Raw genomic sequence first — 15,843 nt, 5'->3', positions numbered from 1 at the left:
TATATTTTATAGCACCCTAACTTGCTGGCTCAGGGGTGTGAAAAATCACCTCGCTGAGCGCAGCAAGTCAGACCGCTTTAAAGCGCTAGTGTAAACAGGCTCCGAGCGCTGGGAGCTGTGCTCCCAGTGGTCGGAGCTAATCCCGTCCTGGAGGTGGATTACCAGGAGCGCTGGGAGAGCTCTCTCCCGGCGCTCGCACGCAACCACACTCACACTTCAAAGCACTGCTGTGGGAGTGTTCCCACAGCAGCGTTTTGAAGTTTCCACTGTAGCCATGGCCTCAGTGTGTACATTTAACTCTAATTGTTCTAATGGGAATTACAACCAAGAAAGAGAGGAAAGAGAAACAATGCATTATGCAAATTAATCACCTGAACATTTAAGGCTTCTCCAAAGCACATGAACCATTTTGGTTTGGAAACTGGCTCAAAATCTAATGAAATCAGGATTTCTTGTGAGTGAATTCCAATATGTTCTGGTTTTGAACAATCCAGGAATAAACAACCAATAACAAAAACAATGGGCCAAATTCTGAATTCCTTTACCGGTTTTTATGCACTTCTTACTCAGGGAAACTCCCACTGACTTTAACAAAAGTTTTGCCTGAGTAAACACTGAGTAGTAACTTCAGGATTTGCCCCAATGATGATTTTTTTGGCTTACGTAGCACTTTTAACACGTGAATTGCAAACAATATAATAAATATTAAAGTAGACATTATTATTACTTCTAGCCCTTATTAAATCCACCACACAGAGCTGTAAACTGGGCAATTTGCCCAAGGTCACACAAAGAGTCAATAATTGTGCCAAATCTTATTCTTTATTACTTCTTTAAGCACTAAACGACACAGTCTTTGTTGGGCATTTCTGTACTTCCAGAGGAAAACGGGAGGTGTAGAACCGCACAAAACTTTTATTAAGAAATGATAATCATAATATTTTGAACGTTCAAAATGTCTAGGTTCAATTTACCCATCCTTAGAATAGAAATCTTACTATTCAAAGATTTAATTTTATCTGTGTAAATCATTTTATTCACACTTTTGAAAGGTTAAATAATAGTCTTCCTGTTTGTAACATTGTTAATGCACTGCAAAAACAATCATTCTGTACTGAGTCATAAAAAACCCAACACATTTATTGAAGGCCATCCCTTCATTCTTCTCAAAGATATAAGTAATAAGAATAAAAAAAAAATCAGAGTATTCACTGTAATATTATATTTATGTAGAGAAGCTAAGGGAAAAGATAGCTTCAAGCATTTTCAATAAGTCTCTGCAATATGACAAGAAATTTGTTCTGACATAGCCTAACAAGAGTTGAATTTGTATTTGATATGGATGCTTTCTGCTATGAAAGCAGAAATTCCCTTACCAGATTTTGGAGCTCCCTGATCACTGCCCTTCTGCGTCAAAAATTTTCAATATGTCCTATAAACATGTAATCTAAGTATGGCTTATTGAATTTACAAAGTAGAGATTCCAAAGCTGTGCTCAGTAGCCCAAAGTCCACAGATGCTGCCAAACACAATATCAACATGATTGTTTCCACAACTTGGGAAAACATACTTAAAAAAAAATCAGTGATAATAAACCCCCAAAAGTGATTCATTCTATGAGCATATTTCTTCCTCACACAGATGTATTATAAAAAATAAATATATACTGGAATTCTGTAGGTAAATCACAAGAACATAAAACTAAGTAGTCAAAATTTTTCTACCTCCTTTTTAAAAATCTGCCCTTATATAATGATACACTCTTATCAAGTTATTTGTTATCTCAGCGCTTACCCTATTATAACATTTTGACTAAGCCAATCAGAAAATGGAAAATCTGCTGTGTTGATGCTAAGAAGGAGCACAGGTCTTTCACCAGTAGATAACACCCTGAATTCAACTGTCCTGTTTTCCAGATTTTACTCCATAATTTGTCACCATTTTGATACAACAAATTGTGATATAGCCTCCTGCACAAACAGACTTGGGATCGAAATCCAGATCTTTGATTTTAAATGCTTGGGGAGAAGGAAGGTGTTTAGGACTATGTATCATCAGCTAGATTTCAGCCTCTTTTCTGGTTTTCAGCTCAGCTCTCAGCTCTTTGATCTGAGTATTTGACATCAATTGTGTTAGTTATGAATTGGAAACAATGCTCTGAATTGTTTTTCAGTTTTGTCCTTGTGTGCGTCCAGGTCTTCGTTATTAATTTGATCAAGCCAGATTTCCACTGAGACTGTGACTTTAGCGTCATTGGACTGTAATCTGCCAAGACCCTATGAAACCCCCTTCAATTGCTTTATCAAGTTTAGTGCCTTCCTGTGAAGGAATTTAGAGACTTAAGAGTATCACAATGGCTACATTTCAATAACAATGATGGCCTCAAACAGTCTCACTTGTAGCATCATGAAACTCACCAATGTTTTTCCCTTTTACGTCAATACAAAAAGTTTCATTCAATAGCTCATTTGATCCTGAAGAACCCAAATAAACTGATTTTCTGTGCTTTTTAAGATCAGCTTAAATCACATATATTTTGTCACTTAACAGTGCCAATGTGTTTATTTTACTTCACAATAATTACCTCTTTTGATTTCTTCAGTCCTTTCTATAGCTTATTTCCTATCACTTTTAATGTTTGGCACATTGAGTCAGATAAATTAAAAAAAATACAATAAAGCCCCTCAAAAACATACCGCTTTTATTTTATGGAGAAAGAAACAGGTTTTTTACAACCCAGCCTAAAAAGTTCACAAATTAGACCTAAATGTGAGATCAATTTCTCCCCCACCCCCATGTATCATTATATAATCTCTCTATTAGACATATACTAGTGGGAATAGGATACAGATAGAAAACAGGACCACCCTTCTAAAACTATTTATGATTTGATCCTAAAAAACCCAACAGCACATTTATCCATATACACTGACCTATAAAGCGGACTGATTTTACTTATACTGGTATTGTCCCATTGCAATTATAATGAGTTTGATTCTGATCTTGCCTACAACACGTCTACATCCGTGTAATTCCACTGCCCTTATTCATATCTCCCTTGTATCAGGTAAATCAGGAGTAATGCTACTGCAGCTAGTGCAGTTATTGCAGCGTCAGTCTAGTGTGGGAAAGAGGATTATCAGGCCCATCAACATCAGTGATGTTACTTCTGATTTTCTCTGAAGTAAATGAGATCAGAATCCAACCCACTGAATCTTTATCCTGTGCATTCTCCAATATTTTTTACGTTTACAACTCCCCTTAGGGAAAGTATGTCAGGCCGGAATGTCAAAGTGTGTATGTGACCGCGTTATCTACAAGTGGATACAGCCTAAAAAGGAGAAAGTTCCCAAGAATGATTTTTGCCTCCGTATATTTAAGTACTTCCTTACCTTAAAGTACAAGTTGTTCCATTGATATCAGTGGGACTGCTAATGTGCTTAAAGTTAAGCACCCATGTAATGGATTGCTGGATCAGGGCCTTATAGATTACTGGTAATGTAACATATACCAAATAATGTCTAGATTTAATATGTGTTGAGCAGTTCTTTGAAACCAAGGAATTCTTTCCAGAGATAAACATCTCCATCCTGTAATCCATGTTGAGAATCACACTGCACAGTAATGCATAAAGAATGAGGAGAACTTGTGGCACCTTAGAGACTAACAAATTGATTTGGGTATAAGCTTTCGATGGGCTAAAACCCACTTCATCAGATGCATGGAGTGGAAAATACAGTAGGAAGTCTGTTATTGAGTGTCCAGGTTAGTGCTTTCGTTGTGTGATGTGTAGTTGCTTTTGAGTATTTGCTTCAGGTTGGGGAGCTGTCTGTAAGTGAGGACTGGGCTGTCTCCCAAGGTCTGTGAGACTGATGGATCATCCTTCAGGATAGGTCTACAACCTATACCGAGGGACGATCCCTTACTCTCACGGACCTTGGTCAGTCCTCGCTTACAGACAGCTCCCCAACCTGAAGCAAATACTTACCAGCAAGTACACACCACACAACAAAAACATTAACCCAGGAGCCTATCCTTGCAACAAACCCCGTTGCCAACTCTGTCCACATATCTACTCAAGGGACACCATAATAGGACCTAACCACATCAGCCACACCATTAGAGGCTCGTTCACCTGCACATCTACCAATGTGATATATACCATCATGTGCCAGCAATGCCCCTCTGTCATGTACATTGGCCAAACCGGACAGTCTCTATGCAAAGGAATAAATGGACACAAATCAGATGTCAAGAATTATAACATCCAAAAACCAGTCGGAGAACACTTCAACCTCCCCGGACACTCAATAACAGACTTAAAAGTGGCAATTCTTCAAAAACAAAAACATCAAAAACAGACTCCAATGAGAAACTGCAGAACTGGAATGAATTTGCAAACTGGACACCATCAAATTAGGCCTGAATAAAGACTGGGAGTGGATGGGTCACTACAAAAACTAAAAACTAATTTTCTCATGCTGATACTTCCCCCTACTGTTACTCACACCTTCTTGTCAACTGTTTGAAATGGGTCACCCTGATTACCACTACAAAAGTGATTTTTCCTCCTGTTGTTAATAGCCCACTTTAATTGAATTGTCTCGTTAGAATTGGTAAGGCAACTCCCATCTTTTCATGTACTATGTATATCTTCCTACTGTATTTTCCACTCCATGCATCTGATGAAGTGGGTTTTAGCTCACGAAAGCTTATGCCCAAATAGATTTGTTAGTATCTAAGGTACCACAAGTACTTCTCGTTGTTTTTGCTGATACAGATTAACACGGCTACAACTCTGAAACCTGTCGTAATGCATAAAGAGTACATTTGTTGGCTAAATTTTATAATTAAGAACAGCAATGATCATAATAAATATAACTCTTTGTAACATATGTCCCCAAGTACTGTACACATAGGAAATGTACACATAGGAACTGTGTGGTCTAGTGGTTAGAGCAGTGGACTGGGAAGTTAGGACTTCTTGATTCTATTCCCACCTTCTGAATCATTGTGAAGCCTTGGGAAACCATGGTTTACTCCTTTGTAAAATGTGGCTAGTGCTATTTACTGTAGTTGTGTTATGAGGCTTAATTAATTAATATTTGTAAGATGCTTTGCGATCCTCAAATGGAAGAAACTGTAGATGCACTATTGTTCTCACATACAATTGTAAGAGGGAGTAAGAGATGTGCTACTCACGAGGGTTGTTTGGTTGTGAATCCATCGGAATCATGAGCTTGGCACGAGTGGCTCTGCGGGCAGCAAGCGAGCGCTCTAATGTGGACATGCTACTTCCCACATCCTCCGTGTCAGGACCTAGTGAAAAGCAACACAGTGGCTATGTTAATAACAGCTAAACACCAAACTGTTTCCCTCTTTACCATGTGTCTTGCAGTAAAGTGGATGGATATTTTTTCAGACATCTATCATTCAAACCGATCACTTAAATGGTATCATCTCCTAATTGTTCTACAGAGACTACTTTGGACACCATTCCTGAATAAAATGGTTGTTTCTCATTTTTTTACAACTGTCTTTAAATGTAAATTTCTCCCTTTACAATCACATCCTGGTTTAACTCCCCTTTCTCCCTGCCGCTGAAACAAAAATTGCTTCATAAAAATGACACTAACCCTGTGCCTCAACATTTCTTGTTACCCACTTCCTTTAAAGTTCAAACAAAGTATCATGGCCAGATTTGGGTGCATAAAGTAGGACGTCTAAATCCATAATCTAGCACCTAAATAACTGGCCTTATCTGCAGAGATGCTTTATATGCACCCACCAAGTCCCATCAAATTCAAATGATTGGCTCAGCAGCTACAAAAATCAGGCATTATATTTAGGTACAAAATATAGATGTAGGTATCTTCAGGTAGCCAAATTGAAAGTTTTAGTCCAATTATACTCATACAGAGATGTTTGGTGTAACCAAAGAAGCTAGGGTAACTATCTCTGGTTACGGAGGTACCTTGTTTTCCGTGGTTTGGTACAGTAATTCCCAATGAAATAGAAGATACGTTTTCTGGTTCCCAGATTGTAGCATATCTCATATGTATATTATATTAATGTCACATAAGTAGTTAAACTACCATGGGGAAAATGAGTTTATTATCGCCATAATAACATAAACTGAATTTATTTGGTATCTTTGAGTAGTTCACCTCCATTTTACCTACTCATCTCCACAGGGCTATTACTTTCTAAACCTCTGAGCAGCTCATAAACTTTTTTTTTAAATAAGAGTCTCCACAAAACTATTTCCTTCAAATTATCTTGATTTAATTTTCAGGACTAAAATCTCAGTCTTGCACCAGTAACTGTTTTAAGGTCCAAAATCTAGTGATTAAATAGGGCGAGGACAATATGTTTTATTCAGTTGATATTTTAGGATTCCTAGTACTATAAAAGTATTTGTATGTGGCCTAGTTGTTTGCATGTATTTGTATCTAGCCCTTATAGCGAGGCAACTGGTGTGCTGTGACACTGCTTATCTTGGGTTTGATCCAAAGATCACTGAAGACAGTGGAAAGACTCCAGTTGATCATAATGGGCTTTGGATTAGGGTCCATAATCATCTTACTTATGAACAGATTATAAAGTCTTTGGGGCAGGGATGTATGTTTGTGAAGTGCCTAGAGCAATGAAGCTGGGGCCTCTCAGTGCTAATCCAAGACAAATTAAAAAAAGAAAAAAGACAAACCACTATGTAAGAGTTCAAACCCTAAAATCCTGACAGCAACCTCTGATTTTTAGATCATTTTAGAGGTTTGAAATCCAATTAGGTCTGCCATTTCTTTCACACTAACACCTGTACCTCTTATGGTAGGTAAGGAATAGAGAGACACAAACCATAGTAGCAGCTGAAGAAATCTAAGCATTTACCATCATATATATCACCAAAGAATCTGAAATACTTAAAAGCCTATGTGATTTTCCAGACTAACTTGCTTCTGTCACTCATGAATGATGCAGCCATGCAAACTCATGCCAAATATACTTATATTTTGAATCTATATATTGCTTCTTCTTCCCCACCGCATTACATTTTATTACTGAAAAAAGTTTCTCTAACAAAAGGGAAGCCTGTACAGTTTAAGGATAGAAAAGAAAAGCTAGGCTGTCTGTATACTACACTTAAATTGCATTCTTTGCATTAGAGTTTTTTTTCTCTCTGGACCAAATTCTGATCTCACTTACGATGGTGAAACTCTTTTTTACTGTGTTGTCTCTCTGCTCCATTTTTCATTTGATTTTTTTTCCATTGTGTTCCCCCCCACACTATGTCATTCCCTTCCTCCCCCCGCCACCAATAGGTTCTCCTAAAGTGGAATGCAAACTCAGGGCCTGTCTACATGGAGACTTAGTGCATTGCAAGCCAGGAATATACAGCATGCTAGCCTGCCGTGTTCACCATGTGGAGCCTGCAACTGCACACTAAAGCACTATAGTACACTTTGACTAGCTGATTCATACAGTAGGGTCCACATGACCAGTTTGTATGTGCAGGCTAGGGCACTGAAGATTTACACCCCAGCTTGCGGTGTACTAATTGACCGTGCAGACAAACTCTCAATAACGTTTGATTTCCAGCGAAGTTCTGAGCCCATCATGAAAGAATGGAGTAGAAATCAAACATAATGCATATTCTTCTAATTATTAACTGATGCAAAGTAGCATGTCATTTTGGAAAAATGAAATGTACCTGTTCTGCAGACACTATTGAATTGCCTAATATTTGATTTCTTGAAAAATCATTCTTATCCATTAAACCAATTGGGAATATTTGATTACGATAAGCTAAAACCTTCCAATATTGTATAAAATATACTCTGCTCATCAATTGTGGGTCCAGGTGATTTTTTCCTTCCCTCAGATCTCAATTTCAACATATGTATTGCTCCACTTGCATTAGAAGCTACCCATGCAGCTAGTCATGCTGTTATATTAGACAAGAAGTATCTGCCACCATGCCCAGTCGCAGTGTTGCCAACTCTCCCAATTTTATTACAAGTCTCCTGATAATTGGTGTTTGTTAGAGCCCCAGTTGCTGGAATCTAGACTGGTTATCATCTGAGAATCCCAGATTTCATTTTTTTGTGGCTACAGTGCAAAGCTTGACAGCATGAACTCTAAATACTCCAACATCAGAAGGCAAATAAACAGAGCCTAAAGTTAATTATTTTTAAATCTCGTGATTTTTTTAAACCAATCTGCGGATGGCTTGACTTGTGATTTTTGAATGCCTGGAGCTGGCAATACCACCAGAACTGTATTGGGCCTGTTAATCACTGCTGGCATTGGTGGAGGGGGCCTGCAGCAGGGGACTCCCTCAGAGGCACATTTTAGAGCAACCACCGTAGTACCCTTTACGCATGTACATTGCACATTTCCACCCTGTGTTGGCTTGATTCTGCCGGCTGCTCCCTTTGGTGGGTCTAGACTCCCCAGTCCTTATGTCTAGGAGTACAACAATGGGAGGGTGGCAGGCCCATGTATAAGGATTATGAGCAGCCTTTTCTCTCTCAGATAAAACTGTATCCAGCTAGGCCAAATTTGGACCATAGCACCCAGATTTATTGATTTTAGGACTGACTGTGTTATTCTGCCCCCCAAAGAGACTATTTACATATCACTACAGATGCTTGAAGTTAAAAACAACTCCAGGCAGAGCTGGGACATTTCAGTGAGCACAATGGCGGTGCTGTTACCAGACTGTGAGGCACTCTTGCTGCCCAGCTGAGTTTCAGACTGGCTGTGGCTGACTGGTGTGATGTCTTGACAGCTCTGCATCGGCGAGTCTCTTCCTGAGGGGTCAGAACCTGACGGCTTTTCAATATTCTTCATCTCCATCTCTTCATGGTGTATCCAGAGGTCTGGGGGCCTCAAGTCTTTCTGGCTGCCCTTCCTTTTACCAGCACTATGGGTAGCACGCTTTCTATGGAAAAAGTCAAAATTGAAATCTAAGAAAATGTCCCCCAATAAAAAAACCAAAAACCTTAAAAATTAAGTGATCTCAGGTTACACAACAAATAAATCCATTTAGGTTTGTCCTACAAGGCTTAGGATCCAGTTATCTTGGATCTGGCTGCTATGCCTTTAGGCCTCTAGAGATAAATGTATTATTGCGATATGTTAAATCCCCAGGGCATGGGGGTAGGTACCACCACGTGTCTCACTGTCTAGCACCAGCTGCTTGCTGATCCATGAAATGGCACTGGCGTTAGTTCCAGATGAGGCCACTTGCCAAGCCCTTAGAGCTAGACATAAAGGTGTCTCACTGACAGCATATGTTTAGGAGATGAATGAAAGGGGCAAGTGAGAGGAAATACTGCTGTTTGCTCCAAGGGGTGGGCTTGGGGCTCAGCAGGGTAGGTCATCTGTGCACCAGCTGATGTGCAACTGGAGAAAAATTCCTTCCAGAAACAATAGGGGAATTGTGAAGTTCCTCTTGGGAAGACTATAATTTCTGATTTAACTACATATAGCAAAAACAATTGAATAGTGCAGAATATATTCCCATAGTGTCCTGCAGGCCTCATACTTTCCATAAATGGCTACAGCATATATTATATTTCTTAAAAGTATATTAAAACATTATTTTTATCACACAAAAGCTAAGAAATTCAGAGTGATATATCCCACAGCAACATTAACTTTCCTCCTTATGTATATTCATTACAATATGTTCTATCCTTACAAGACCATACAGTGTATGTGTGTATGTACACAAAACATGCACGCACACACATTCAGAGACATATGTGCATCTGCTGTTACAGAAAACGTATGCAACTTAAATATAAATCAAGAGCTCTCTGTTGCAGCTACCTAAAAAGTTTCATTGGAGATGCATTATTTAAACTCATTTTAAGCAATCTAAAAATATGGAAAACGTGCAGCCCCTCTGTTTTATTTTTAATGGTATTAATTGCAGAATAATCTGCCTGAGCATTCACATAGCATTTTTCATCGGCAGATCTCAAAGCAGTTTACATAAACGGATAAGTATAATCCAATGTACAAGTGAGGAAAGTGAGATACACCTCGATGAGGCCAAAATTTTCAAACTTGGGTGCATATTTAATCATCAGAAAAACAGCAGCTTGATTTTCACATGCTGAGCACTCCCAACTCTTATTCAAACTTCAGAAACAGACTTCAAAGAGAAACTGCTGAGCTACAATTCATTTGCAAACTTAACATCATCAGTTTGGGCTTGAATAGGCACTGGGAGTGGTTGGCTCACTACAAAAGAAATTTTCCCTCTCTTGGTATTGACACCTCCTCATCAATTATTGGGAGTGTACCGCACCCACACTAACTAAATTGGCCTTCAACATTGGTTCTCCACTTGTAAGGTAACTCCCTTCTCTTCATGTGCCAATATATATTTATGCCTGTTTCTGTAATTTTCACTCCATGCATCTGAAGAAGTGGGTTTTTTACCCACGAAAGCTTATGCCCAAATAAATCTGATAGTCTTTAAGGTGCCACCAGACACCTCGTTGTTTTTGTGGATACAGACTAACATGGCTACCCCTCTGATACCAACTCCTGTTGAGCCACACAAGCTATTCATGCCAAAATGCACTTTATACATCTACCGAGTCATCACAGGCCTGATTGAAAGACCATTGAGCCAGGAACTCCTGAGTTCTAATTCTGCTCTGCCATTTATTTACTTGATCAAGTTGCAATCAATAAAACATTTACTTACTGCAGCTATCTCGCATGGGAGTCATGAACATTCATTTGTTTGTAAAGTGCTTTGAAGATATATGGTGCTGAGTGCAACTATTATTAAATCTTAAATGTCTTTTTGGTAATTGAATTAAAAATTAAGATGTACTACTCTTTACTTTTAAACTTTGCAATACACACAGAGTATGGTATTATACAGTACACCTTGTGGAATTCACTAAGACACAGTACACGTTGAATCTTTTAAGAACGCTCTTTCCACTTTGCTGAAACATTGCCTTTTGTTATGCAGACACTATCCTAACCAGCTTGGATGAGGCAAATAAGTGAAGACATAGCTGATAACTCATTAGCATCAGACCTTGGAAAGGATGTTTTGTCCCCTGCAGGAGAACAGCTTTTTGTCTCTGATTTAAACCAATTACTGTACCATATCATAAGTCTTCCAGCAGATAGGGATTCTATCTCCCAGCAGCTGTAGACAAATAAATAGAAGAGAAGCTCAATGAAGCCTTTTGCAATTCACCCCATTTGCCCTGACAGCATCGTACATATAACACTTGTCTGCACTTTTGTTTTTGTAACAGGCTACAGTAAAGGGAACGCAGCTGATATAAAGGTGTTAGTAAGAAAAAAATCTCTTTACAAATGAGAAGTGATTTCACTTTCAGCTCAGTTATTTCCTGCAGGTTACCATGAAAGGAATGGAAATGACACGTCTTCCCTATCCCCATTCACACCACCAACAAATGTAACCTAATGCCTGGCAGGCAAGAGTCAAAAACATAAGATGCAGCTAATGAGCAATGTCAAGGTGGGAGATGCAGAGAGAAAGGAAAAAAGCAGAAGACATATCCCAAGAGAAAACTGCAGAGACATACTGAGGATGTCTAGTGGCTGCTGACTTATTCGCCTGAACTTTATTTTGCTTTTCTTTAAGTCTCCACCTAGCTTCTCCTATCTCTGTACACATTTGCTACCATCAGTTATAATAGTACCTTGCCAGTAATCTTTATTTATTTCTCATATTTTTCCTTTACCCACTTCAGATGTCTAACGTCATATTCACTACCTGACAACTTCTGAAGGACAACCTCCTATCAGCTAGCTGCTGTGCTCTGGAGTGGCTTAGGAACAGAGGATTTACCTAACTGGATCAGACTAGAGGTCCACCTATACCAGTACCTTGCTTCTTGCAGTGGCCAGTACCTGAGTTTTTTTAACATCTCAGGTTTTAATTTACATTGCACATGTGAGATTTCATGGTTTTAGCTTGCTGCAAAGGCCATTAATAAGCATTATATTATACAATCTAAGCACAATGTCGTTTACCATCCAATCCTGACAAACTCCTGCAGCAGTGAAGTTCACGGGTTGGCTATATACTGCATAAAGTAGAATCACAAACACATAGGGCTGGAAGGAACCTCAAGATGTCATCTATTTAATCTCTCTATGCTGAGGCAGGATTAAGCATATCTAGACAATCACTGCCAGATATTTGTCTAACCTGTTCTTAAAAATATCCCTTGATGGGGATTCCACAACTTGTGCTTAACTATCCTTATTGTTAGAAAGTTTTTCTTAATATGTAACCTAAAGTCCTTCAATGCAAACAAAGCTGATTATTTTTTGTCCTACCCTCAGTGGACATGGAGAACAATTGATCACTGTCCTCTTTATTACAACCTTTTCCATTTGTGAAGACTGTTACCATGTCCCCCGAAAGCCTTCCCTGGTCTAGTCTAAACATGGCCAATTCTTTTAACCTTTAGTCCTAGGTCATATTTTTAATATCTTTAATTTTCTCTCTATTTACTGCCCTTTACTTTATGTAATTTTGTCTCATTGTTTACTTGTACTCCTCCATCTGTCTCTCCACCTGTTGTCTCTTGTCTTATACGTAGATCGTAAGGTTTTTGGGACAGAGACCATATTTATATTCTGTGTTTCTCCAGTGCCTAGCACAATGGGGTCCTGGTCCATGACAAACAAATAAATACATATATACACACATACATGTTGATACTAGGGAGATGTGTTATATATAGAAGTTAAATTGCCTGATCTTTTATTAATGAATAGTAAGGCTGCACATGAGGATGGGGCACCAGGGCTGCCCGTTGGTGGGCCCTGCTGATCAGCTCCTCCTGCTCCCTCCCAGTGCTTCCTGCTCACTGCAGTCAGCTGTTCAGTGGCATGCAGGAGGCGCTGGTGGGGGGGAAGGAGCGAGGAGGGGGTGCGCTCTGGGGAGGGGGGCTGGAATGGGGCGGGGGCAGCAGGGGTGGGAAGAGATGGGGCAAGGGTGGGGACTTGGGGGAATGGATGAAGTGGGAGGCGGGGCCTGGGGCAGAGCGGAACTTGAGCACACCCCGGCAACTTGGAAAGATGCCACCTCTGGTGCACCCTACACTGTCCCTTTAAAATATATGAAAATGGTCTCAAATGGTCTCAGTGCTGTTTTCTGGCATTTTTTACATATATATGAATAACAAGAACAACAGATGTTAACTTTCTTTTGCAGGACAAAAGCCTCACAACAGGCTGAAAACTGAGCCTGAACTTCCCCATTTTTCAGCTGAATGGGGAGAGGAAGTTAAGTCAGACAGTCTGGTACCTAGAAGGCATTATCAGGCATGCAGACAGATCACATTTTTCCTTAAATCAATGGAATTGATTCTTCCCCCTGTTTGATTGAACAGAGATGGGGTGGGCCATGAGGGGGCTGGTTCTGGCTGTCTGATTCTGAGGAGCAGCCCTCGGCCCCAATAAATGTTTGAGCTACTTTTTAGCATCACCACGCCCTCTCCCATTCTACTGTGTGCTCCCAATGTGCTCCATCAAGGGTAGGCCATCTGTGGCAAAGGGACTGGAGTTGGGAATTCCCATATGACAGGGAAATTCTCTCCACTGGCCAGTTGCATCCAGTTTCTGGAACTTTTGCACCCTCTAAACGGCACAAAGTGGTTGGATCTGATTACATATTTCAGCCTGTGATGCCACATCCTCTAAATGCTCATTTGAGGACCTTGCTCATACCATCTTTGAAACCTAACAACAGAAAAGACATTAAAAAGTGGCCACTTTTTTGTCTGTTTGTTCAGGTATTTGACAGCAACATACTTTCTCTGTTGTGCTGAAGAACGCCTGGTGCAGATCACAGCCACGATCACCACCACCACCACCGTAATGACCCCAACGGTGACCACAATGATTACTAGAAGGTTGCTGTTCTTCTGAGGCGTTACACTGCCGTGTGGAGGGTGCATCTGCCCTATGGGAGGTTCTGAAAAAATATAAATCACGAGAGTTTCAGCAGCAAAATTTAACAACAGAATGTAAAAAACAGATGTCATGTACAACAACAGTTGGCAGAGACTGCTAGATCCGGGGTATAGACCTTTTGCCCATCAGATTGCCTGGATAAGTTTTGTCCCCAGTTGAGAGAGACAAGGAGAAAAAGATATTTTATGCCACACAAATACTTTTCTGACATAATTGATGAAAGGTCATGGTTTATGAGAAATAGCCTACTTATTTCATGCAGGAAGACAAATTGCTTGACACATTATGATCACAATTTACCCCCCTTCTCCTTCAGAAGCCACCCATAAAAAAAGGCACAATTTAAAACCTGTCTGGGGTGTGTGAATTCTACTTTAAAACAGACAGTGGGATCAGAATGGTGTCATAAAGCACTGAAATTTATGTTTCACTGTGTTTCAGTGGTATAGCAAACAGGAAAATATTGAAGCAGTAAGGACTGAGGTGCAAGGCGTTTACTGGAGATTAATGACCAGCTGCTGGAGTTGATGGCTATCAGTTCATTATTGCTATTAGCAGCTAAAACTGAAAAAAAAAAGCAATATGCATTTTTATTCCTTTCATAGCCTCTATTGATATTTACCGGAAAATTAATGTCTTGTGTATTAGCCAATCTGAATGTGTGATTCATCTCTCAAGATTCCATTCAGCTCATAATCAGCCACATATTATATTCTATTGTATTTATTGATATAGCTCCTCTGATGCAAGGTGTTAATCACTCTTCACTTGGAACATAATAGCAGATACAGAGGTCAATTCAATGGAATGACAAGACTGGACGCCAAATGATTAAGTTACATCATTTCAGGTTTCAGATCCCAATACCACTGACTTCAAAGATTGGGCCCTTGCTCACTAGCTTTTATGGATGCTATTACATGGTGGATGGCACATTTTTCAACTGCGTTGACAGCTTCTTGCATAATTTACATAGAAAAATAATTACTCCCCTTGCATACCATCCAGAGATGGCCCAATCATGCAGTCTTTATTCAACAAAATTTGCATTTTGGTCAAAGGAACTTTTTGCCTGAGTAAGGACTGAAGGTTCAGGATCATACATTATAGACACTAGTGTAGGACAATATGAAATTTGGTTATTTTGTCTGCTAATGGAGCCCATAAAGACTAAGAGCTCAGAAAAACCAAGAGATGATGACACTCAAGTTTGGAGAACTTGTCAATAACTTCATGAGCAGAGTCTGTCAAGAGTTTTCAGACAGCGGCATCATCCCAAAAGCCCATCTGTAACTTAAAAAAAAAGTGATTGTGAAGTCATTTTACCTTCATTAGAACTGAATGAGCAAATGACAAAGGTCAAAGCTTTCTAAATTGCCATTTTAGCTAGTGATAAATGTAATTTTATTGTAATTTTCTATCTTCATTCTGTACTGTAGTGTCATTTCTTTATATAACAAATTAATTTGTTTAAATAAATTGACTTTTTCTCATAGTTCTTTTTCAGGCAATGGAACATGACAAGCTCTTGTGAGTTTCATGGCTTTTGTCATTAGAAGACCTAGTACAGGAATTCAGTAGTTTTTCATTTCCATATTGTGTATAAGGAATATGACATGTATAGTAAACACTGTAAAACAAATTAGCCTTCCTCCTTCCCTAGTTCATGCATCCATCCTCTGTTCTCTCCGCAAAACTCAATTTTTCCATGAAGCCAACAACTATTAACCCAGATCCATAAAATCCGCTAAACCAAGCAAAATAAACAAGCTGCAAGACAGAACCTTTCTGAAGGCTTTTCAGTAAATTTTGCCTCAAAAGTCTACTTAGAGTATAAGCTTCACAGAGCAC

At 39.3% G+C, this 15,843-nt stretch overlaps 1 protein-coding gene across 1 annotated transcript in view; it reads right to left on the bottom strand.

The window, feature by feature from the left end:
• Window positions 1-15,843, bottom strand: part of DCC (DCC netrin 1 receptor) — a 954,381-nt gene that overhangs the window by 46,927 nt on the left and 891,611 nt on the right. Inside the window, exons 23-25 of the mRNA XM_074952368.1 lie at window positions 13,831-13,993; window positions 8,715-8,941; window positions 5,203-5,319 (exon numbers count right to left, since the gene is read on the bottom strand). Of these exons, the coding sequence (XP_074808469.1) occupies window positions 5,203-5,319; window positions 8,715-8,941; window positions 13,831-13,993 (507 nt within the window). The remainder of the gene's footprint in view (window positions 1-5,202; window positions 5,320-8,714; window positions 8,942-13,830; window positions 13,994-15,843) is intronic.

The sequence above is a fragment of the Natator depressus genome, chromosome 5, assembly GCF_965152275.1.
Source record: "Natator depressus isolate rNatDep1 chromosome 5, rNatDep2.hap1, whole genome shotgun sequence".
NCBI lineage: Eukaryota > Metazoa > Chordata > Testudines > Cheloniidae > Natator > Natator depressus.
This window is presented reverse-complemented; position numbering and strand designations above follow the sequence as displayed.